Raw genomic sequence first — 24,726 nt, forward strand, 5'->3', positions numbered from 1 at the left:
TGCCCTAGTTGGCGAATTTTTCTTGACGTGCGACATGTCTTCCCTCTAGTCTGTTCGAGTCCAAGAATAGAGCACTTGAACCAACCAACTTAAACAATACTCACATCATCCCCCGGAGGACTCCAACCCTGCAGCCAACAAGCAACATGTCTAGTGCCACACCACCACCCATAACCACCAACGCGGCACCCAGCACGCAGCCGCCTGCACATGCCAGTGCGCGCGTCGGCAGCCCCATCTACAACTTTACCATCTCCGACCCCGAAACGGCAGCGACATTCGACGTGCCCGCGTCGACCGTCATCGCCGCCCGCAAGGCTGCGAACCCGGCCAAGGTGGTCTACACGGCGCTCGGCACGGGCGCAATCGTCTTCAACCGCGCCCGGACCGCCGTGCTGCTCGTCCAGCGCTCGGCGGCCGATAGCATGCCGAACCTGTGGGAGGTGCCGGGCGGCGGGGTGGACGACTCGGACGCCACGGTCGTGCACGCCGTCGCGCGGGAGCTGTGGGAGGAGGCCGGGTTGGTGGCGCGGCGCATCGGGGCAGTGGTGCCTGCCGTGGAGGGCGGGCCGGCCGAGTTCGTCTTTGCGACGAGGAGTGGCAGGATCGTGGCCAAGTTTCATTTTCTGATCGAGGCGGACGGAGACGAGAATGACGTCAGGCTGGATCCCCATGAGCACCAAGCTTGTGTCTGGGCAACCGAGGAGGAGTGCAGGGATGAGAAGATGAAGACTGGGCTGGGGATCCCGTTCACGACAAAATCCCAAAAGGCAACGGTGCTGCAGGCTTGGAGGATGATGCGGGAGGGAAGGGATGGTCTCGGTGGTACTGTGGATGGACCTTAATTATTTTCTGGATGCATATATGGCATGTCAGTGGTAAGCTGCATTCTCAATCATCTCTACGGCGTGTCCTCCTGGCCCCCGTACTCCGCTGGCTGTTGCAGACTACAATTGTTGGACTGTTTCCCAGGATGTTGAGACGAGTAATGTTGAAGGCTTTTTTCCTGTGTGTTCCTGATCTTGACTGACACGCAAGCAGCTTGGCCAAGTTCTGTATTGAGAAACTTCAAAAGACAGTTCCAGTCGCCCAGATATTGGGCATCCACTGCGACATCCGGCTAATTTCTCGAACATCTACCTAAGCAGACGTTGTGTTGCAACATCGGCTTTGCTGAATCATGATTGCAAGACTTGCCACCTAAATTTGCTTTATTCAGTCCACTAAAACATAAATTCAGAAAGTCTTTTTGCTTTGAGTAGACCCGTCATTCGCTGGGTAGTTGAGTAGAAGACCCGTGGACATTGTTCAACACTCCAAGGCACCTACCGCTTCTCTTTGCGTTGGTCCAGCCTTTGAATCACCAAGTGTGCACTCTTCATTGAAATTTGAAAGAAAAAAAAAAAACGTATATTCTCTGTCAGAGCAGGAATGAAGCCGTACCATTACTACTGTTTCTCATCCACCAGACACAAGCTACCACATCAGCACCATCATCTTCATTCCAGTGCACTTGGATCCCGGCAGGACCACTTTCAGTCGAACAGCCACCCAGAAACACTGATCTGCTGATAATCGACGCTATGACAGCTTCCCAGTCGGGAACCCGGGAGCCCTGGACGTCCCCTCCGCTTGTGCGCCCATCCACCAGCATCCCAGTCACGAAGGCTAAAGTATTGGGTCTAGACACACAGCTCATTCGCCGGCTGCCATGGGATGAGCGTAATCACAACGCCCGCCATCGCCACTGCAGTCGCGCCGCTCGGCCACGGCATCGACCCAGCTCGGGCGTCGTTGCAGAATAAGCGACTGCCCAGGACGGAGCCGAGGGATCCCGCACCGTATGTGGGGTGGATTTCCCTGGAAAGGGCAAAGGGCGTTGTGACAACTGCCGACATCTCCAAGGGAGAAGCTGCTGTCCGCGAGCAGCCGGTGCTGGTCGAGATGATGGTGCGGCCCAAGTACCTAAGTCTCAAGGACCAGAGCAAACTGTTCGAGCGGGCTTGGGCGTGGCTTTCTCCGTCGGAACGGGTCGCCGTCATGGGGTTGTCGCACCATTCCCGTGGGCATGTGCTGCATGGAATCATGGGCTCGAATACGTTTGGCATGACACTGAGAGGTGTTCCTCACTCTGTGTTGCTTGCCAGAATTTCGGTAGGACTTACCAGTCAAAGCTTGCGGGTATCGCTGTGCTGTTTGTCAAAGAGTGAACTGAGGGCTTGATTGTCTACAGAGGATCAATCCTCCTGCCGTCCTAAGGAAGTAATCTTCTGATAATTGGCCTTCTGGCAGAACCATTAAATGACAAGCTGACAAGGCAACTCCAAACCAAGTATATACATCCAATACACTCGATCTACACTTGAATTGAAAGTGGTTTCATATAGGAATATTGCGGCGGGCACGGAGCTTGGTGTTAGTTGTAAGTCGGATTTGTAATAGACACCACTTTCCACGTAGCCGATAGTATTCAACATGTGCATGCACATCTCTTTATATAGGTCTACTTACTCTTCTGCTCCTATCAGACACACCACTGAACGTGCTCTCCCGCAACTGGCGCCAAGTGCTTCTGGGCTGGGGCTTCAACTGCACCTGTCAGCTGTGCAACGCGCCCTCCCCTGAGGCCAACAGGCAGCAGATACAGCTCAAGCTGGATGAGGTCGACGAAATCCGGCAGGACACGCACGGTGGCGGCAGGGATGCTGCGGAGCGCGTGATGAAGAAGACGTTTGCACTCATGAATGATGAGGGTATGAAAGCGTAGCGTGGTGACATGTATGCCATTGCGGCTCAGGTATTGCTGGACATGGGAGACCGAGATGGGGTGAGAGATTATGGTCACAGGGCGGCCGACGGGCTTGGAGAATATACTGGGATTGATAGTCAAAGGACGGAAGAAGCTGTTGTGTTTCTGAGCAGGCTGAATAGACGTTGAAACATGGAAAAATATCCAGCGCAGAAATCCCTTGACTGATGTTTCTAGCGGTCTCGCATTTTCTTCACTCACTTGGAGCTAATGAATTAGGGCTACGGGGATACCCAGTCGACCAAAAGCTTATCCTTATGCAGAGGTTAAATTGATTCTAGCCCTTCTAGCCTATCCATGGATCTTTCTAGCCGGTGCGCCACAAAGACTCGGAAACCACATGTCGGGATTCAACAGTCGGCGGCGATGGTCGTCCGGTGCTTAACCCGGAGGGAGTCCTTGTCTGCATCCTCACCACTGCGTTGTGTTGCCACCCCTCACGTCATTGTCTTGCGCCTCGATGCTCGGCGGCATAAGTTGGTGAGCATATCGGTGCATCCCGATGCGCAAGCGTGCGACGGGCATTACCATGGCGCCAGGCCGACTCGGTGACCTAGGCTGGACACGGTAAATAAGGGCTACAAGAAAAAAGAGGTTGCATATTGTGCAGCTAAGGAAGAATCAAAGTTCGAAACTTGACCTGATCGTAAACAACGCTGCATGGATTATTTGTTGCCAGTGACATGAGGGCCAAGTTCCAACCCGGTTCCGGCATCGAATATGCGGGGAGGCATCTTTGCCTGGCGTTAGTGCCGCTTTTGATCGTCAACTACGGGTTGCGATTGCGTAAAACTTTCAAGTTTGCCGGGCTGAACAAGGATCCAATGAAGCTGTTTAAAAAGTGACCAAGTACTTTGTCAGTAAGCTTCAGTTTTCCCCCCCACGGACCCCCCCGCAACGTTCGTAGCGTATCTAGGTAGGTAGTCCACCCCTCCTCCATGCTATGTATGTATGTATATGTATGCCATCTGTCGTCGACAAATATCAGCCATCAGCATCGGGCCAGACATCAAAGATGCGCGCCGGACACCTGGGGAACTTTGTTCCCGCACATTGAGCCTCCGATGCATAATGCGTGACGCGTCTTTCTTGTTCCGTTGTCGGTTCTATCCGGTCATCTCCGGCCATGCCAATTTCGGCCATCTTTCGGACCGTGGGTTCCCCTACATGACTCGTGCTCCGCATTGTCATTTCCAAATTAGTGGGCACTCGACTCCGCAATCAGAAGCGATGAATCAAACGGAATGCGGGGTCTCCTTATCTGACTGAGGCCTTTTGGGCGTTTTGGCAAATGGCCCCGGCCCCTTAGGTTCCCTAGGAGGCAATTGTGGGGGGGGCTTGATATGGATGATTCGATGAATCGGGTGCCCGCCCAGCTGGAATTCGATTGTGCGACCACTGGGAGTGGGTGCTTATCAGGGCGAACTCTCTGGCTGCCAGTGGGTGGTCGCGTGAGTCAATCAGTGCCAATCGGGCGCAAGCTCGGTCAAAGCAGCTTACTACGTAATTAATAGTACATCAGTAGATAGCCGCCTGTGACGACACTTTCGACAGCCAAACCAAGGCCAGGGTCGGGTCGCGCTTGCTCGGTAGCGTCCCACACCTGCTGATACCTCCTAGCTGATACTAGATAGATAATAGACTAGGGCTTCCCGGCAGCTTGCTGGCTGGCACACCCGCACATGATAACGAGCAAGCTCCAGCCAAGAAGATCAAAGGAGCTCATTCAGCTCGCTTCCGGCACCGCTCACTGCATACATAAATACGAGCGCGTCACCACCTCCCTGTTCGCGTCGTCGTCCCATTTACGTCTGTTGGTTTGTTTCGTAGCAGCACCCCTAACCCAACCGACAACTAGAACTAGTCTAGTTGTTCTCCTGTCCCCGAATCATCCTCCTCGGACCCCCTCCCGCCCGCGCAGACAATGGCGTCGGATGCCTCCATAGCCAGCGGCCCTGCCGCCCCTACCGGCGCACGCCGCTCAGTCGACGCCAACGCCGACGATGCCCTCGCCAAGATGGGTTACAAGGCCGAACTGCCGCGCAGTCTCAGCATGCTCTCGGTTCTTGGTCTCTCCTTCGCCATCATGGCGGTGCCCTACGGTCTCAGCACTACCTTCTACATCAGTCTCTCCAACGGCCAGTCGGTAACCATCATCTGGGGTTGGGTTCTCTTGTCGCTCATTTCAACTGCCATTGCCGCTTCGCTCGCCGAGATCTGCTCCGTCTACCCGACCGCCGGTGGCGTCTACTACTGGGCCGCCCTGCTGGCCTCGCCCAAATGGGCTCCCATCGCTAGCTGGGTCACGGGCTGGCTCACCCTCGTCGGAAACTGGACCGTGACCCTTTCCATCAACTTTGGTGGCGCCCAGCTCATCCTCAGTGCCATCTCGCTGTGGGACGAAGAGTACGTGGCGACGCCGTGGCAGACCATCCTCATGTTCTGGGCCGTCATGCTGCTTTGCTACCTCATCAACGTCTTCGGCTCCAAGTATCTTGACCAGATCAACACGCTCTGCATCTACTGGACGGGTGCCTCCATCGTCATCATCCTCATCGTCCTGCTTGCCATGGCGCCCAACAAGCGCGACGGCGAATTCGTCTTTACACACTACGATGCCTCGGCCTCGGGCTGGCCATGGGGCTGGTCTTTCTTCGTCGGCCTGCTGCAGCCGGCCTACGTGCTGACGGGCTACGGCATGGTGGCCGCCATGTGTGAGGAGGTGCAGTCGCCCGAGCGCGAGGTGCCCAAGGCTATCGTGCTCTCCGTCGTTGCCGCCGGTATCACTGGTCTCGTCTACCTTATCCCTGTCCTCTTTGTGCTTCCCGACGTTTCGACGCTCCTCGCAATTGCCAACGGCCAGCCCATTGGCTACGTCTTCAAGACGGCCACGGGCAGTGCCGGCGGCGGCTTCGGTCTCCTCTTCCTCATCCTCGGCATCTGGCTCTTCGCCGGTGTTGGCGCCCTGACGGCCTCGAGCCGCTGCACTTATGCCTTTGCCCGTGATGGCGCCATCCCCGGCTCGGGCCTCTGGAGTCGCGTCGACCACCGCTTCGGCCTGCCCCTCTGGGCCCTGACTCTCTCCACCATCATCGACTGTCTGCTGGGCCTCATCTACTTTGGCTCCTCGGCCGCCTTCAGCAGCTTCACCGGTGTCGCCACCATCTGCCTGTCGACGTCCTACGGCCTGCCCATCCTCGTGTCCCTCTGCCAGGGCCGTCGCCACCTTGCCCACGCCAGCTACTCGCTGGGACGCTTCGGTTTCATCATCAACGTCACGACCCTCCTCTGGATCGTCCTGGCCATCGTGCTGTTCTGCATGCCCACCAATTTGACCGGCCTCGACGCTGGCACCATGAACTACGCCAGCGTCGTCTTTGCCGGTTTCGCCCTCATCAGCCTCGTCTGGTACTTTGCCTGGGGTCGCAAGCACTTTTCGGGCCCGCCCGTTCTTTCGTCTCTGACTGCCGACGGTGGCGTTGGCGTCGTCCGCGGCCAGGCGGTCGATATCGAGACCCCAAAAGATGAGAAGCTCGCCAAGTCGGCGTCTCCGGAAAGGGAGTAATACTGCCGAATCTTGGTTTTGGGCAGGAGACTAAAAAAAGAGATACCCCCCATTGGCATGTTGTGTAATCTGTATAACAATAGAATAGATTCAACCTTGTTGCATAAGCAAAAGCAGCATTTAATATTTGGCTCGCCAGCATCTATATCTTGCCTCTTGATCATAGCCGAGAATCTGTGTGACACAGCAACACCAAAGCTGAATCTGTTAAATCGGCCTATAAGCTTATCGGACCTCCAGGGCCGGCGTGAAGTTTCGACGCATTCTTTTCAAGTCAGTAATATTCAAATCTATGACCTGCCAACCGAAGGCAATTGAATTTGGTCGCCATGTGAGAAAAAGTGCAAGTCCATACTCTTCGACTTTACGTGCTGGCTGATTTGTTCAATGTTTCTTTGTCTTTCCCTGGGGCAGGATTCTCATTCCAGGGAATCTCATTTTGGCCAACACCACCATTGTTCCATGGCCGATTTCGTCGCCGGCAAACTTCAAACCGTGGTTCATTGTGAATGATTACTTTTTCCCTTGTTTTATTCCGAGAGTTATGGTGCCGCAGCCGCATTCAATCAGTTCTCGTCGCCTCCAAGACTTTCTCTGTTTTCAGAGTAGCAAACATACCATGCATGGCCCACCTAAGGTTTTCCGAGTACCTTGTCTTGATAGATGAGCCATCGACTGGTGTTTATTTCCTTGTCGCTTGCGTATATACCCATACTTTCTTCGAGAGAAGTCATCGTGTCGGTCATCTGGCTCCCATGAACGCCATTATGCCTTCTTGCCGAACTGCTTTGTTCGTCTTTGCAAAAACATGATTTCCTTTCCAATGACCCCTTGCTACGCCCTCGTGACTTTGCCCATATCCGAGGCTTTTCACCTGTCCATCGGCCTTGTATTCGACCTATACTGCCTTGAGCTCTTGTTACTCCGACTGGCATCATCTCGAAACACCGCATAGCTGTACACGATAGAGGACCACCATGCCAACTCAGCCCTCGGCCCAGGGAACTTTCAGTCAAATCGAAGGAAACCCTACCGGCTGGAATGTGCCATCTGAGAATGACTCTGACGCGGGCGACGACTATAATGGGGACGTGACCGGGCTAGATTGCCAATGGGATATGCTGAACCGTGGCCTATGGGATTTTGAAGCAATGACTGTCGCCATTCGGCAGCGTTACCTGACCGAGGTTTGCAAACTCCCTCCTCAGGCCGCTCCAGCAAATCTCGAGGACCTGCCCTGGCGCGCGGCTCCCAAACAACGCACAGATGGCGACCAGACGGAATTCTACGAATATATTCCTCTATGGACCGACCCGGAATTTGAAACCGACAGGAAGAGTGGCCCAAGGTACTTCCAGGGTAGCCTCCTCAACAGGCTTTATCCGGCGCAGACCGAGGAGAGTCTCGCGAAGAATCCCACCGAAATGGCCAAACGATACGGAATCCATCCCGATCGGACTGATGGCCGCTCGAGACTGTCTCCAGAGGGGTCCGTCTCAAGGCGCTACCAGCTAAAGAACGGGGATTGGGTCGATACCGGCGATCTGGACAGATTCCTCGAGGAACATTACTTCTTGTCAGAAGCGGCACAAGCGTCCCAGCAGAGCATCGAAACCTACATTGAGGATCAGTCGCAGAGGACCGCGACAACTGAGGAAGAAGAAGCAACGCTTGAGATGTGGAAGCTATGTCGGAAGCACAACGCGGAGCTCAAGAAGGATGCGGATTATCAACGATTCGTCTTCAACGGCTACACAACCGACGAGGTAGGCTTTTACACTTTTGACGGTGCCACTCGGAAGACTGAGCTACCTATGGACCCGAGACTTACCTTTATTTTCTACCAGCTGCAAAAACTCGGTGTGCTTGACTTCAGTAATGATGTCTACTTTGACCTGCAAGGACCCCTGCATCCGTAAGTCAAAGTCAGCGACCAGCTGTGAATGCTTCAATGGTTGACAGATACTGATGCTTCCCACGTCTTCTCCAACAGTATTCTTACTCGAGACAGATGGCTTCCGGCGCCGGCTGGTGCAGGTACAAAAGATTTTCCTCGGCAGTATTATGCAATTAGGGGCGAAAATCAAATCCACCATACAGGACTGTGGACAGCGGTAGGTTGGATTCCCAAGCGTCTTCTCAGACTGACCGAAGCATTGTGCGATTCCAACGTAAACACCAGGCGACTAACACCCTCAAAATTGTCTTCTCCAAATAGCAAGACCCGCTGATCTGGGATGCCCTACAACCTGCGCTTCAGCTACTGACACGCATCTTGAACTCGAACCTGCCGGCCTGGACTGGCCTTCTAGATTTGTACACACGTCTACAAGTCGACCTCGACCGAGATCCACTCGCCGACTCGTTCAGGAATGAAGCAAAAAAGGGCTCCCCGTGCACTTGTCGAAATGCGTGGCACACAGAAGCCCACCCCTTTAGTACCAAAAACTTCCCTGAGCTTTTGAAGCTGTGCGAAAGCGGATTCGACTCGTCCGCCTGGACAAGAGAGCTGGTGACCAAGTCGCTACGGTTCAAGATAGAGTCGTGTAACCGATTCGCCGACGAAGATGACCCAGACGCTCTGCGCGCAACGTTCGGCTTCACGTGTATGAGGGCGTCGGGCGACAAACTATACACGACAGTTTCGATCGGTGCAGAGTTGATCTGGCCGCTTCTTTCGATTCACACCTCCAACGCAGAAAAACGAACTTGTTCCTTTGCGCTTGCGGCGATTCTACTCCACGAAATTGCGGTGAGTTTGTTTTTCATCAATTCTGCCACACCCCTTTTTTTGTTCTCTGCTGAGAAAAGAAAAAAAAAATCTAGCACGCCATAGTCATGGCACAAAGTTCAGCTGTCGTTCATCAGCCCAGTCTCGACTGTGTGGCCGATCCAAAGCAGAAAGATTTACTAAAGCGAGCATGTTGCCGCTTGTTTAGCCCCTTGGTTGATGAGCCCTTCTTCGAGGATGAGCCAACAGCCGAAGCTGGATTTGCCCTGGAGAACCAGGTGCGTGCTCCGCAGCGAACGCTATGGAAAGATAGAAAAAAAAACGAACAAGCTCATCCCCTAACAAACGACGTATAGGTATTCGGTGGTGTTCTGACGTATGCTTTACGCTCATCATCCGACCTGCAACCTGTGCCTGTGCAACTGATAATGACGCAGCTGAACTCGAAAGCTTGGCCTTTCTCGAGGCTTCTGGCCTGGGTAAAACCAACCAAGAACACCAAGCAGCTGCTTAGTCCCCCACAGCGGATGCTGGACATGAAAAGAGCCGTTCCCTCAGACACCATCGCCAAAGTCTTTTCCCAGTCGTTCTGGGACAAGGATTTTGCCAGATATGGACCCGAGACCTTGAAGGTTCAGGGCGGCCGCGTGTTGAAGAAGCCTCCCCTCACCGCACCAATCGTCGGCTCCCACTGGTACGTGTACGGACCGAACAGGGGCTTCTTCCTCAAGAAGGCGTGTTATGTGCTGAAGACATCCGGGTATAACACCATAGCGTGTTATCTGGAGAGCAGGGCACGGCAGCGTGGGATGGGCGTTGCCACGAGGCGTCTCTGGCATTACGAGCACAGGGCCTGGCCGGATATGAGCAAGGATCTGGACCAAGCCGCCAAAGAGGTGCGCGAAGCTGCCACAAAATACCTGCCATTGTTCGAAGATGCAGTCGCGCCCGCTGCCGAGCGCCGTGTCTTGTTTGCAAATCGGCACCAAGTCACGCCAGGCACCGATCCTTCAGTCGGTCTTGAGGCCTGGATTCAAGACGCCGAACAATCCAGATCTCACAGCTTTGGCGTCCTGCTTGGCAGGCTGATGAAGCTACACCGACTGCTGACTGCAAGGTTCGAATACACGCAGTCGATGCTGTGTACCCTGACCACACTGGAATCGGCAGACAGGGAGAAGATCCGCCGGAAACACTTTGGTCGACTGGTGAATGTACACCACCGTGTTCCCTTTCGCCTTGCGTCGAAGCTCGCCATCGCTGTCAGGTCACTGGCCCAGCTCTACCGCTTGCGCACCAGGCGCCTGCCGCAGGAACCCGGGACGCAACCCGGCGATTCAGCCCTGCAAATCAAATTGCAAGAGGACTTGGGGGACCTCAGGAGACAGGAAAGACTGTTCCGTACGCTCGAGGGCATGTTTCGCAACCACCTGGGCCCGCCCACCTCAGGCGAGTACTCTGGGCAGTTCTGGGGCCCGGAGAGGTTCATTGCCGTGACGAGCCTCAACCCCGCGACTGAGCCCGAGGTCTTTTTCGAAGCGGCCTGCAGCGACCTCAAGAGAGTAAAAGACCCCGACGTGATCCGGATCGTTGATGAAGTCTTCAAAATCCTGAAGGCTTTCGAGGGGAGCGAGGAGAGGGCACCCTCGCCCGCGTCGTCGCTTGCTTCCACGGCGCCCCCGCCCTCGCCTAGTGGAGGATCAGGGGCCGGGCCGGTCAGTGCCACTCAACCGCAGCCGGGGGAGCCATCGGCGGGGGAATCCACGACCGAGTCTAGGAAGCGGTCGTGGCGTCAGACTGAAGGCGGGACCGATGCTTCCGGAAACGAAACTGGTGGTTGATCCCTTCATTGATATGCTAATATTATTCATCCCCATGTCCTCGAGGTCGTACTTTTGCTGTTCATGGTGCTAACGGCAGAACATCCCAGATCTTCCACCGGCGAAACGTGTGCATCTGCTTGACAAGGACTCAGACGCGCCATATATTCGAGACGCAGAGTCCTGTGCGAGAAACAGAAAAGCCTTTGAGGCATCCGATCGCGCGACGATCGACCAAGGCGACCGTAAGTACCCATAACAGTTCCTAGTGCTCAAACCACACACCGACGACTAACGATGAGCCCCCTCCCCTGTTGGCGGTATACAGCACCTACGAATTTCAACACCAGCCAGCCGGCCCCGTCGGGCATGATCGCATTCCCTGACCCAAAGACGGGCTTTGTGCAGTTTGCGCCGCAGTCGCGGGCCGCGGAGGTGGGACCCATGCTTCAGCAGGCGGCGCAAGAGAGGGAAACCTCGGCGGCGCAGGCCCGGCAGGCTCTGGTCGACTTGGAGGCGCGGGATCGCGATCGGCAGCGGATACAAGGGCCGCTGACTGCGGGCGAGAGGGCGGCGCTCTCGAATCTGCAACACCGGGAGACCGACTTTGATGCGTTCAAGCTCAAGGAAAGGGTGATTCGGGCGTTTGAAGCAATTTGGGATGGTCTTGGAGGGCAGGATGAGGATGTGGAAATGCAGCTTTGAGGCTTTTTTTTTTCTTCTCTTTTGTGCCCAAAGGGGATTTGTTTGGAGGCAATCATCTTCATGAGATGGGCCAGGTGGTGTGCAAGAGTGAAGAGTTGGGTTTGGCGTTGAGGATTAATGCAGGGTTTTTGTTGATTTGTTGACCTTGGATATTCAACTTTAATATTCTGTTCCGGTTGGCTTTTACTCTTGTAATCTGGTAGTGGAACAAAATGCTGCTTCTTGTTATCTGATTTTCTACGATAGTCGAAGACCCATCAAATATTCACAGTGTTGGTTCCAGATTCCACGCATAAACAAACAGCAGACAAAGTTTCCTACTCTTGTTTTCTGTCAATGTTTCCTTCTCAATATCAATGCCTCGATGCATGGATTGATGGGGTTTACCACAGCAACTATCATCCATTTGCACTACCACTGTGTCCGAAGGATGTATTTACCTGGATATCAATGGGGCAAATTTGAATTGTTACAAGCAGAAGGCAGGGAATTGGGTGTCTGCAGGGTAACTGATTTTCGCGGGTACCCATGAAAATACGTACCGGGCTGCCGGTAAAAAGAGATTTCAAATAAATGGGTGCACAGCTTGCAGCTTGCAGCTTCCAGGTAAACACCCATCCCCGCAGTTACCCTTGCGTCGTGCCGTTCCAGGGAGGCCATCCATAGAGATGGAATGCAAAAGGGGGGTGGGGTGTACATAGTTTGGAATCATCCCGATTGGGCGACCCAAATCCGTGCATATTGCCCAAATGCCATTTCATCCGGAAACGGTTCATGGCACGTGGATGACTCCAATATCCATGTCCCTGTTTTCGTCAAATCCCAGCTTCTTTTGTCTTGGACCATTGTCTTCTTTGCGTGTCGATCGCATCACCTGCATAACCCATGCATGCAACAGTAAATCTCCGCTCTACACCCCCTCCTGTCGCTTGCTCGTTTGCAGATCTGCTGGCTGCCCGCTACCGGCCAAATCAGGAACTCTGCGCATTTGGGTTTCCTTGACCGCCAGCAAGTTGCGCATCGCTTCAGATTGTGGGCTGGAAACCACGGACCGCCCGACACGCTTTGTTTTGCTTTGTCCTGTTTCCTGGTGCTTGCAACGGCATTTGCATGCGGTTCACCTCGATGCTTTATTGAACTTGATGAATGATCTTGATGCTCGAAACGATCGAAAGAAGGGGCCCTGTGGCTTCTTTCGAGTCTCGCTTTATTACAATCCGAGAGCAGCAAGTGCCGGCTAAAGGACCATGTTACCCGTGATGGTGTTTTTTTTTTTTTTTTTTTTTTTTTTTTTTTTTTTTTTTTTTTTTTTTTTTTTTTTTTTTTTTTTTTGAGGTTATCCTCCCCAACCACTCGTCAGGCCCCTTTTTCATCTGGTCTGGCCTCGCCGGTCAAGTATCAAGGATACTTGCACGCTTCCGGCAATGGCGTGGCGTCTTTGTACATCAGTGGAAGCCCACTTGGCTTGTATATCAAACTGATGAGGCCCCTTATTTTGTGTCATAGCCTGTGATTTGCACTTCTTCGAAACATCTTTCACAGCTGCTCTCACATCGCAACCTTAGCCGAGAGATATTTGACCCGTAATCGTTGGTCTCATCACCATCATGGCAGCGTACAGGCAGGATGCCGCCAACCTCTTCCGTCAAATCCAAACCGATCCCCACGGTCCGACCGAAACTCTCGACGAGGCAGATCGGCGAGACCCTGCTGATCCGAGATGGAGCTTTACCCCGGATAATCGGCTCGATGACCAGCAGTGGAACGCCGAGTTTGGCTCGCTGATAAGTTGGGACACGGTCGAGTCCATGATCCAGAGGAGAGGCGCCACACGCGTCCAGTATCAGAGCCACGCCCCGGCAGCCACGGGTGGATGGCTGCTCCCGGAGCCCCTGAAACGCAGGATCGGCGGACGGGTAGACCACTATGAGTATGTCCCTGCGTGGACCGACCCCAATTACGACTCCGAGGAGCGCAAAGCCGCGCGGACCACGGCCAGCTTCCTCGGCAGGCAGGTTCCGGGCAAAGGCGACAGGCCTCAGTCGGTCGAGCCGACGCAGTTCGCCAAAAAGTACGGAGTCTACCCTGGGCGTGACGACGGCCGGTCTCTCCTGTCGCCCGTAGACCCAAAGGTCGAACTCGCCAACAACAAAACATTCTGGCTGAAGAGGGCGTGGCGACGAGAGGTCGACAAGCTGGCTCTCATGTACGTCAGGGAAACTATTTTCGAGCCGCAAAGGAACCCGGCAAGCAGGTTCCCCGCCGACAACAAAGAGTTTCGCATGTTTCTCGAGGCCAACAGCCAGACTGTTGCTGCAGACATTGAAAACGGTAAAAGGCCCGGAGCCTGCCCGCCGGAGCTGTTCAGGGCCTGTCTCGAATACAACGACAAATTGAAAAAGAATAAAGGCCATAGGGAGTATCAACGTTATATGTTTGGCGGGTTTGATGTTGATGAGGTCAGTGCCAATTCTGAATCCACTCTGAAGAACAGCTCGTATACCGAAAAAAAAAAGCCGACTGACACCGGAATTTTCTTCACTTCAAGCTCGCTGATAATGGTCTGTTCGATTTCAACAACGACATAATCTCGGACTTGCAAGACAGGGAAATCCATCAGTCAGTTTTACCCGGATGCCTAATGGACCTGGCCCTTGTGTTAGATGAACTATCAGCAGTCATGCCTAACTCTTGTATTTTTACTACCCAGCCTACTCGAGCGTCAGAGGTGGAAAACAATTCACCCAATCGCTGCTCCTCGAGATGAGCCTCGCCAATTCTGGAGATTTCTCGACGAGGATGGGAATGCCAAGGAGGGAGAATGGGCGGCCGTGCGTTCTGTTTTGCCCTTGCCCCTCGTCCCACCCCTTTAGCCATTCATAGACCATCTGCTAACCCGGTGTTTACCCTGGATTCCAGTCCGACGACCGAGTTTGGAATGCACTTGCGCCCGCCCTCCAAATGCTCTCATATATATTCGACGCCGACCCTCCAGCCTGGAAAGGCCTACGGAACCTGTATACCAGGTTCCAAGTTGATCCACAGCGAGACCCTTGGAATGCGGTCTTGAAGTCTCAGATTCGACCGTCCGCTTTTCAGGGTCGGGTGGGCTGGGAAGCGTTCCCCAACGACGACCGGTCCAGGTTCGAGGATCTGGCGGCCCTGCACGCGGCCGGTGTCAATCTCACTGCAGGCGTCGAGGCAATAGTCAAAAGTTGTCTCAGACTTAGTATTGGGTCATGCCACCGTGGGAAGACTCTGCCTCCCCATCAGCGAGAGCCTGCGCATGGTGTTAGTTATATCCACCAGAACGGACCAGCCATCAAGGACACCGAAATTCGAATCGTCATTGGAGCAGAGCTTTTGTGGCCGTTACTCTCTCCGGACACTACAGAATCGGAGAAGATCAGTTGCTCGTTTGTAGTATCATGCACTCTCCTTCACGAATTTGCGGTAGGTTTCCTTCTCCCATGCGGTTCTAGTATCTCCATCTTCAATCTCCATGGCACTAACCGGACGATTATCTGTGACTTCTGATTAGCACGCGGTTGAGTTAGCATGCACTTTACTTCCCAAGAATCCAGGCGTCATCCCGGGCATTTACCCAGCACAAACCGCTCAGTTGACCGCACTAGGTGACACTCTATTCGGCGAAAACCTGCAGCCCATCGCCAGCTGGACCAAGGATGACTTCAACCAGCCTTTCTTCGAGGATGAGGCCGTCGCAGAACCTGGACATGCTATTGTCAACGATGTAAGTACGCATCTCATATCAGTCGTGGTGCTCATTTTGGTGGTGCGCGAAGCTACCAGAACATGATTTGCTAACACATGCCGGGGCTTGACTCTCAGATTTTTGGCGGAATCGTCAACAGGCTGCAGCCGTCCTTGAGCTCGCCAATGCCCGAATCCTTGAACCTGGCGATGACGGACCTGGTCAGTGAGCAATGGCCGCCCGCACTATCTCGCCCTTGGTTGAGAAGCTCAGAGTTCAACCCGATTTTGCTGTCAAACCCCCAGCTGCCGTTTTCCGATATGCACACGGCGCTGCCATTCAAATCCTACCTCAAGTATTTTCAAAAGTCCTTCTGGGACCACGAATGGCCAACCTGGGGACACGAAGCGTTGAAAATCCACAACGAGGGAGACCTGCAAGCAAAGGGCCCGGGGCGCACAAAGGCCGCTGTGGACCCTGCGTCCGTGCCGGAGGCTATGCTCCAGGGCGCTTTCGGCGTACACAGAGGCGCTTTTGTCTATCGTGCCTTGGGCATGCTGGAAAAGTTTGGCTACCGCGATCTGACCCAGCACCTCAAGGTCGTATTGAGGATCCAACTCTGCCAGGAGTACACCAAACGTCGCTGGCACGTCGAGCGCAGAACGTGGCCCCGGATGCGCAAAGAGATGGACGACCTGACCAAGGAGCTTCAGAAAGCAGCTGCCGACTTCTTTGTTGTCCTTGAGGCAGCTCGTGGCGGCGATGAAGCCCTAGGGAGGTGGCACCAGACCAAGGTGGACAGCGGCGAAATAAACCCGCGACACAACTTTGATCCCAGGAAAATGGCCGAATTTCACTGCGGACAACCATACCGGGTTCTGCTCACCAAGTTGCGAAAATTGGAGCGCCTCTGCATCACTCGCGTATGCCACTTCCAGTACCTGGCCCGCGAGTACATCACGCTAAGGGAGGAACAGCGGTCGGCGCTGGACGAGAGACACGGCGTCCAGCTCCACAAGGAGATCAATTCCGGTGTCATATATGCATGCAACGCAGCCACACTCGCCATGACCGCCCTCCTCGAGCAGATCAGGTCTCATGATCCCGTGATCGACGTCTCTGCCGACGATCTCGAGGGCCGGTTGAGGCGGCTCACGACCCTGACGCTACTCCTCGCCAGGACCAAAGATGTCTTCATGGCCAGGAGTAACCCGAAAGCGATAGCAAGCCAGTGGCCCATCTCTACCGCGGCCAACATGTGGCCAAACGCGTCGCTCGAGTGGTGCCGTCTGGCGGCTCTCAAAGACTGCGAGCGCATCACGGATCCCTATCTCGTCCTCATCGTCCAAGAGCTCCGCAAGCTGATTGGCGGCCGGGCCGGGCTCGGGCTGACCGCTTTGCACATGGACGGGTTGAGGACGGCCCAGAAAGCGCTGCGGGAGGGGAGGCTGCTTTCCACCGACACCGGCGAGGACGATGAGGTGCCTAGCCCGACCGACGCAGGCACCGAGCATCAGTCGACGGTCGACCCGGCTGCGACCCGAAACCCGGAGTCTTCCAACCCGGACCCTGCAGACACCGTTGGTCAGGGGTCCAATGCAGCCACGGCTGCGACTGCTTCCGCTCCGACCTCGACCACCAGGCTCAACCCGGCAGCGCCGGTCTTTTCTACGTTTGCGCCGACTTTCAACCCCATCCTGCAGGCCGTCAACCCCTTGGTGCAGGCCGTCGACCCGCTGGTGCAGGCTTTCAGCCCCTTTGCGAATTATTTCGGCCCCGGAGGATATGCCGCAGCCCCTGCGCCACATAATGATCCTATGGACCTGGATGAGCTATGGCTCAATCCTCAGTTTGTGCCTGAGGAACGACCTTCTCCTGAACCGGAACCTGCAAATCAAAATGCTCGCCGCAGGAATTAACAAGCCGTTCCCCCTCCCTCTTTTTGTCGCGCCAAACAACACTCTTTTCAGTCTTTGTGTCTATCATTAGTTTTTCACCTTTATTTCGTGCTCTTTGTTTTTCTTGCGTTTTCTGTTTTTCACAAATATGGGTTATCTTGGTGTACCAGGAGTTTGTGGCAGTTGAGGCCAGGTGGCTCGAGTTTGGCTGTCAGAACGTGTTTTGTCAAAGCTGATTAAAAATTCGCACTGAAGGAATGGATTCTGGAGCATGGGTATCTGACTTAATATTTTCTTTTTTTGTTCAAACTTTTTTTGTTCCCAGATCAAAGCAGCCCATATCAAAGATGATGTGACCCTGTGAATCGTCCAACCTCAAACGCCACGCCAAAGACAAACCCAAAACAAACAAAAAAAAAAAAAAAAAGAAAATTCCCACAACAACCCAACGACCCTCTTCAGAATGCCGGCCTTCGTTTCCTGCCAGTGTATTTCGAGCTCGCCTTGACGACCTTGCCCTTGCGCTCCATTTGCTCCTTCTTCTTGACGATCCAAGCCTTACCGCCCTTGCGCATATCGCCCCTCCCAGCCTTGGGCTTCCTCGACACGTCCAGGACGTCGACGTTGTCCAGCCCCTTGACCACGTCGGTGATGTCGCCGCCGCTGCCGTCGTGCGCGCTGCCTCCCACGGTCAGGACCAGGTAGACCTTTTTGTTCTTGGTGTCGGGGTCGTCCTCGAGCAGACCGGCCGCGAAGCCGGCCTTCTTGGCGGCGCCGGCGATCATGTCGCGCTGGGTGTCGTTCTTTGGGTAGAACTGGCAGACGGCCCTGCCGCCGCGGCGCAGGCTCGCGTACAGGCCGTTGAAGAACCTCGACAGCCGACCGAGCGGCGACGTGTCGCTGCTCTCGGCGTTGCACAGCCACTGAATGGCGCTGATGCTGATGGCGGCGTCAAAGGTTCCCGCGCGGAAAGGCACCCCCTGCCCGATGTCGGCCAGCATCAGGTCGCCCGCCACGTCGCGCTGCAGCGCCACGTCCAACATGGATGGCGACACGTCCATGCCTATCCATGTGTGCGGCCCGCCGTCCTCCGGGTCCTCGGCCGTCAGGATCTCGCCCGACAGCCCACTGCCGCAGCCGACGTCGAGTATCAGGGACGGGGAGGTGAGTTCGAGCAGCTCCAGGGCGCGCCGCGTCATGGCCGCCTGGATGTTTTGGATTCGGGAGGACGTCGTATACTTTCGTGCTTCGGTGTCATTGTAGTGCACGTCGGCCGCGCTGGAGATGGGAGGGGGAGTGAGTTAGTTAGTTTCAGGGGCGGCGGTGGTGGTGGTGGTGGTGGTGATGTTGGCTTTTTGGTGCGAATGCGCGGGGTAGGAGGAGAGCGTACAGGGTATCCTCGGGGCGCGACATGTTTGCGGCAGTATTGGGATATTTTCCAAGATATCAGGGATCTCTGTTTTGCGTCACTGGTAAGCTCACTCTACCGAATGGGGATCAACAATCGCGTTGCGCCTTTGTAATGTCGTCAATGGGTGTGCTCAAGAAGCCTTCCATCGCATATCCAAGGCGGTGAACACAAAAAAAAATAATAAATGCCGTTTTTGCGGGGTGTGGGAGCTTGTCAACAGGGCTTATCTTATCTATACGTTCAGGGGTACCTTAAATAGGAACTTGGTCCTGCTCTTGCTTCAAAATCCGGATCAAACGGTCCCGCACCGTTCCACGCGCTTGTGTTCGCTTGGCAAAAAATCAAACCAAGCGCGCGGCGTCGCAACGTGGTTTGATCTTGATCGACGTCAACCGTCCTTTCTGGACAACTTCAACCACCCTCCCATCAGCGATCCATCACCATGAGGTAGTTTGACGAATGCGCATCTCATAAAACCCTACAGACTCACTCAGCCTTCCATCAGATCAATCACCCAAGATGTGGATACTACCTCTCATCGGCTATCTCGGGACCATCCTGGGCTTTGCCTTCCTGACGCTGGCCATCGGTGCGTGCGACCCGACTCATCATCCCGTACTCCAATAACCAGTCAAGCTTTCCATGCTTTTTCGCTGACGTTTGATCGAAATACTTCAGCTTCCGGTCTCTACTACCTCTCGGAGCTCGTAGAGGAGCACACGGTCGTCGCCAAGCGCATCCTACAGCGAATGATATACTCGATCATAGTCATCCAGTTGCTTCTTTGCCTCGTTGACAGGTTCCCATTCTTCTTGACACTGCTGGGCGTCATTTCCAATGTAGTGTACCTGGGCAACCTGCGGAGGTTTCCGTTTGTCAGGCTATCAGATCCATTGTTTTTGACTTCGTGCAGTAGGTGGCTTTTTTTTTGTCTGGATTTTTGAGCGAAAAAGGCGAAAGCTGACAATGCGCCCCTCAGTTCTCGTCATCGTGAACCATTATCTGTGGTTCCGTCATTTTGCGGACCGCCAGCACAATGCCTACCAGAACATGGCCTCGTACTACGACACCCCGTCCGGCGTGCCAACCTTCACCGAGATCGCGTCCTACTTTGGCCTGTGCGTCTGGCTGGTGCCGTTCTCGCTCTTCATAAGCTTGTCCGCCAGTGACAACGTCTTGCCTACCATGGGCAGTGAGACGCCCTCAATTGGTGGCGGTAGCGATGAGGCCAAGAAGAAAGGCCAAGGCATGGCCAAGGCCCTTGTCGACAACATAATGGCTCTGTTTTCCGGGATAGGGGCTATGGGCGGATCCAGACGATCTGATCGCAGCTTTTAATGACTGATAGTATTTCTTGGTGAGTTTTGATACGCTTTTTTTTCCCCCGCATTTCTGTTCGTTTTCTCCGAATCCGCACTGGAGACGTGGTACCTTGACGCAGCATGATGTTTTCCTACTTTTTAATGCTAAGATAGTATTTGACCGATCGCACCCGTCTTGGACGCAATCGGGTTGAGACTAAAACCTGGGCTGATAATGTGTCTTTTAATGTTCTCACTGGTTCGTCTCTGTGGTTCTGGACATGACAAATTGCTAATATTTCCTGTTTGACAGTACGAGCGTTTTTTTTTGTACTGTTTAGCTGTACCATAAATGATAAAAAGCCTTGAGGCCAGTTTCTGTCAATTGTTTTCAATAAAGAGTTATTATCCCAAGCATGTGAGCTGGAATCGGAACCCTTGACCTTGTCCCAGGTTTCCAAACCATAATATTAACCTTATGTCAACCCTCGCACCATAACAATGAGGCCGCCAGCATAGCTACGCACATTGAATTGTCGGAGCTGTTGGGAATTGACCCTGACGCTCTGTTACACGTATTAACACAACAGCAGAGGTACATGTTGCAAATGGGGGGTTTTGACCGGTGTGTTCATCGCTGTTATTCAATATCAACTTTTCATACTTAGCGACCAGCTAACATAAATCAGATGCCCTTCACACTTGTGTCGAACTGCCTCATGAATGAAGAAAAACTGATGAGCCAACTCGGCTCTGGATCTAAATCTATATGCTGTAAAAGGCAAAGAAGAAAACACAAACTCGCGAGCCAACCTTCGCACCTCAAACTGATACAATCTTGGTCTCATCCATGCCCGACTTGGATGTACACTCAGTCCTGCCATCAAATGTCTTGATCCATGTCGGAGGGTCACCCCAGAAAGGGGTTCGTTTGGCTACCTGCAGAGGAACTGAATCGTCAGCATCCGTCGTTGCCCGCCCGGGAATATAAGATGTGTCAGAGGTCACTGGGTCGCTAGATAGCCCTCCATGACCTCTGCCTAGCTACGGAAGATCACCCGACAGTATGGGAAGATGAAGTGATGAAAACATGAGGGCAGGTTGAGGATCAAAGGCAAGTTGGGAAAGGAGAAATGTTTGAGCCACGAACTGATCCAAGTAAGTGGCATGTTCCTATGTTCACGACAGCCGAGAGTGGGAGAGAAGGTGTAGGGGCCAAATGAAGATGATGACAGATCTCACACCTAAGCGACGACGGCCTGACAAGCAAGGGACTGCTTCAAAGCATTATGCTCTGCTCAAGTCCTTGGGTGTAGAGTCAAGTGGCCTCGTGCGATGAGCCATTGGCCGCACCGGTCGAGGATGGCGAGTTCCCTCCCGCCCCAGTGGCGGTCGATTGGGACGGGCCCTGCCTCACCATGTGTAAAGTGTTGAAAGGAGAGTCTTTCTTGGGTTCATTCAACCATCTGTTGAGGCTATAGGAAGAGGGATTGTCCGAGTTGTTGGAAGTTGTTGGTGAGTTGGAAGCCAAACTCCAAGAACGATCAACGGGGATCCACGGGGTGGTAGCTTTGGGCTCTGACATGATGGCGGGTGGTAATAATGACTCTGGGCTTTGAGGGACCAAGATGGGGCTTGTGCAGGCTATACTGGTAACAGTAGAGCGCGGGATAATAGCTGGATGAGCGGGTTGGATGATGAAATAAAGATGGGAGACATGATCGCAAGAAAGGAGGAAACGGGCTTCTTTTAAAGTAGAAGCGAAGCGGCTTTCTTGCTTGATTAGTAGCGCTTTCCTGCATAGTGGCTCAATTGTAATAATGTTTGAGCCGAGTTGATTTGGGCATGATTTTTGGTCATGATAAGGCTTCGGTGTTGAGCGGGAAGGCCACGCACGGGTGATGATGATTTCAGCAAATCCCAACCATCCTCACTCGTCCACGTAGTTGGGAAACTTGACATGCCGAGTCAGATAATTGAGTGGGACCGGATCTCTGATGGTGTGGAGAATTGACAAACCAATCACCGATTAATCTTCAGCTGCTCATTTGAATAATTCTTTAGTCTTCCAAGCGCTTCCAAGTTCACGATTTTGCCATTCCAAGAACCAAACTTCGAATCCTACAAGACAACATTGTATAATACAAAATGAGATTTCACCTTGCAACTAGATTTAGTATTAGCAGACCGTTCCATATTACAACTGCTCGTTTCAAAAAAAGAAAAAAAAGAAAAAAAAAGAAAAAAAAAAAAAAAGAGAGAGAGACAGAGAGAGAGTGTGTGTGTATGAAATTTTTATTTATTTTCCTTGTCAAAGTTTCTTTAGCTCGCCACCTTCGGCCCCGTCGGCTAGATGGAAATAATGTTGTAGTTCACAGCTCCTAAAGCCACCTCTCAGATCTCACAGATCCCTACCCAGAGATCCTCGACTCTATTGTGCTTGGCGCCGCCCTCTAAACTCACCCCTCTTCCAAGCTTGCCTTGCTGGGTGGATCGCTAATACATTCATCAGGTTGTAAAGGTTACCATGCAATCTTCCTTGCTCACATAACGGTAGACCTCACCAGAGTTTACCTGGCGCCCAAAGACGGCCGTTGCCTAGAAATGTCATTGAGGGTAGTTTAGTTGGATTATGAATCTCAAGACAATACACCAGGCTTCTATCCATGGCCCGAATATCTGAACAATAGATCGTTGAAGATTGATGTCTGCCTTCATTTCGCATATGATGCAAAATCGCTCATGAGGTTTGTATTTGTTTTGTAATTAGCTACATAGGTATGCAAGACTGACGGTCAACGCCTTTCCCCCCCTTGGTTGGTGGAACCGGTCGAGCTGCTGGTGCGTGAATACACAAAACATTAGCCGAGCATTAGTCACAGCATGGAAACGCTGCTACTGCGCAATTCAGCTGATGAAAGCAGGATCACAGCATCACATAATTCCGATAAACCGGATTTGTACTGTATCAGTCTTTGTTGGCGCGGCCTAGTTGGTCAGTTGCTCTCAGTCTTCTACAACACATCAGTCCTGCGATCGCAACATGGGCTTTGCTATCCGGTGCCAGCAGCGTTAAAAAAAAAAAAAAAAACGCGAAGCTAACGTCACTCCTGCAAGGCAATCCTCAAAAAAAGAAACAAGACCAGCTAGGTCTCCGCGGCACGGGAATGAATGGACTTAAAGGCCGTTCAACTTTTCTTTGGCGCCAAGTCACAAATACAAATCTTGACTTTCTTTGTTACATCATCCAGAAAATTATAGACCCGTTCTTGGGGTGGGCGGCTCAGGCACAGGTGGTCTTCCGCTGCAGCTAATTGTTCGGGCTGCATCAGGAAAACCTACACCGAGTGTAGTTCGTCTAGCTATGATCTAGAAGCTTTGCGATTAATTAGCGCCGACCTTGTATCCAAAGCAAAATGATATATGCGATGACTTTTCGGACGGGTTAGAACAGGAGAGAAAAAAAGAAAAAAAAAGCGATGAGCACTTGAATTCTTCTTAACGCCACACAGAAAATTGCAGATGGGCCCTGTTTTCGGCTTTTCTTCAATGGTGAAGCTAAAGAAAAGTCCGGGGTAGGTGGGTTACATGTTACATGCTGCACTGCGACGGTTGGTAGCTCTGGGGGAGAAACCCAACGATGCGCACTGTGTAACGGGGGACCACGGGTGTGCTTCGTGTGACGGGGCCATATTGATTAGATACCCGATATTTGATTGGGTCTTTTAAGGTTTCTTGCAGAAGCCAATTGGGGGATTGGGGGCCACAGTCGTCGACACCCGAAAATGGAATGTTTTGATGGGTGAATGCGGGTATTCGGGGCGACAGGAGCTGATTATGACATGCATCATTCTATGGTAGGGTTGCAGGGAACCATGAATAAGCATCTATCTACGAAGTACCTAATTGGCTCTCTTGGACTCCATCTAGACCACTAGCGGGGTCCAATCAATCCACCCAAAGGGGGAACGGGGGTGGCTATGAGCCCTCGGTGTGTATATGCACACCCAGCTCAGGCCACCCAAACAGAACAGAAGCGGCTCACGACAATGAAAAAAATGTATCACGTCAGTAGGCGTGTGAGCGAAATCGGTGGACAGCGCATCGCGTTGTTCGTAACCCGTCTCCCACTCGCCAAGGGCGTGGCTATAGGCAGATTTGAGGCTGATTGGCTGCCTCTGTGTACTGTACTTTTCTCTGCGAGCGAACAAGTGCAGGCGAACCATGGGTTCAACATTCGCCGCGGCATGGTTCGCCTGCACTACAAATCACTCCAGTTTACTCGGTGGGGTCTAGCAGCAGTAGCAGTATGTTTTGCTTGCATTTACGTAGCAGAGACAGCAGCAACATGGATCCGAAAAAAGTTCAACCACAATCAAGGACAACCTTGGCGAAATCGCTTTTCCTGAAGCACTTCGTTGTTTAATTTACATCCACTCTCTCTTGGTCGCAACACGGGTCGCACAGCCCGTTTAACTTTTCACCCTTATAACTAATTGTACCCTACTATCAAATTCCCTTAGCTCCCTCCCAAGACTCCTGCACTCACAACACCAGCAGCAATTTCTTGTTTGGCGGACACGGGTCACCACTAATACCGTCCCGAATAACGCTCCTGGCCTGTTGCCGTTGGCTATGACGTAGTAGGCACAATGGTGCGTTGTCAGAATTCTACGTCTTGGGAGCTTCTGGGTTCTCGAGGGGTTGGAGTGGCGATAAATAGAGGGATTTCTTATGACAGCAGTCGAATCGCAGATAGCTGCAGACCTGG

General features: G+C 53.1%; 8 protein-coding genes across 8 annotated transcripts; 6 read left to right on the top strand and 2 right to left on the bottom strand.

Annotated features, from left to right (window-relative positions):
- Positions 1-146: 146 nt before the first annotated feature.
- PpBr36_04941 (uncharacterized protein) lies at positions 147-845 on the top strand (the record flags this gene model as incomplete). The annotated part of the gene is made up of 1 exon (XM_029892099.1): positions 147-845. One exon carries the CDS (start codon positions 147-149, stop codon positions 843-845), a length of 699 nt encoding a protein of 232 aa, XP_029749903.1.
- A 579-nt stretch (positions 846-1,424) lies between these two features.
- Positions 1,425-2,767, top strand: PpBr36_04942 (uncharacterized protein; the record flags this gene model as incomplete). Its single annotated transcript, XM_029892100.1, is given in 3 exon segments — positions 1,425-1,673; positions 1,687-2,119; positions 2,529-2,767. Coding segments are annotated over 3 exon segments (921 nt in total), but the record flags the coding sequence as incomplete, so codon positions are not given.
- Positions 2,768-4,733: 1,966 nt separating this feature from the next.
- Positions 4,734-6,374, top strand: PpBr36_04943 (uncharacterized protein; the record flags this gene model as incomplete). The annotated part of the gene is made up of 1 exon (XM_029892101.1): positions 4,734-6,374. One exon carries the CDS (start codon positions 4,734-4,736, stop codon positions 6,372-6,374), a length of 1,641 nt encoding a protein of 546 aa, XP_029749901.1.
- Positions 6,375-7,351: 977 nt separating this feature from the next.
- On the top strand, positions 7,352-11,630 carry PpBr36_04944 (uncharacterized protein; the record flags this gene model as incomplete). The annotated part of the gene is made up of 7 exons (XM_029892102.1): positions 7,352-8,289; positions 8,368-8,488; positions 8,593-9,126; positions 9,201-9,383; positions 9,462-10,938; positions 11,036-11,170; positions 11,254-11,630. The coding sequence occupies 7 exons, from the start codon at positions 7,352-7,354 to the stop codon at positions 11,628-11,630; spliced, it is 3,765 nt and encodes a 1,254-aa protein (XP_029749900.1).
- A 1,607-nt stretch (positions 11,631-13,237) lies between these two features.
- Positions 13,238-17,264, top strand: PpBr36_04945 (uncharacterized protein; the record flags this gene model as incomplete). Its single annotated transcript, XM_029892103.1, has 6 exons — positions 13,238-14,089; positions 14,179-14,249; positions 14,341-14,461; positions 14,550-15,083; positions 15,172-15,384; positions 15,483-17,264. 6 exons carry the CDS (start codon positions 13,238-13,240, stop codon positions 17,262-17,264), a joined length of 3,573 nt encoding a protein of 1,190 aa, XP_029749899.1.
- A 437-nt stretch (positions 17,265-17,701) lies between these two features.
- On the bottom strand, positions 17,702-18,656 carry PpBr36_04946 (uncharacterized protein; the record flags this gene model as incomplete). Its single annotated transcript, XM_029892104.1, has 2 exons — positions 17,702-18,521; positions 18,634-18,656. 2 exons carry the CDS (start codon positions 18,654-18,656, stop codon positions 17,702-17,704), a joined length of 843 nt encoding a protein of 280 aa, XP_029749898.1.
- A 517-nt stretch (positions 18,657-19,173) lies between these two features.
- On the top strand, positions 19,174-19,992 carry PpBr36_04947 (uncharacterized protein; the record flags this gene model as incomplete). Its single annotated transcript, XM_029892105.1, has 3 exons — positions 19,174-19,243; positions 19,333-19,566; positions 19,634-19,992. The coding sequence occupies 3 exons, from the start codon at positions 19,174-19,176 to the stop codon at positions 19,990-19,992; spliced, it is 663 nt and encodes a 220-aa protein (XP_029749897.1).
- A 1,281-nt stretch (positions 19,993-21,273) lies between these two features.
- PpBr36_04948 (uncharacterized protein) lies at positions 21,274-21,540 on the bottom strand (the record flags this gene model as incomplete). Its single annotated transcript, XM_029892106.1, has 1 exon — positions 21,274-21,540. One exon carries the CDS (start codon positions 21,538-21,540, stop codon positions 21,274-21,276), a length of 267 nt encoding a protein of 88 aa, XP_029749896.1.
- Between the last annotated feature and the right edge of the window lie 3,186 nt (positions 21,541-24,726).

The sequence above is a fragment of the Pyricularia pennisetigena genome, chromosome 6 (genome assembly GCF_004337985.1).
Source record: "Pyricularia pennisetigena strain Br36 chromosome 6, whole genome shotgun sequence".
NCBI lineage: Eukaryota > Fungi > Ascomycota > Sordariomycetes > Magnaporthales > Pyriculariaceae > Pyricularia > Pyricularia pennisetigena.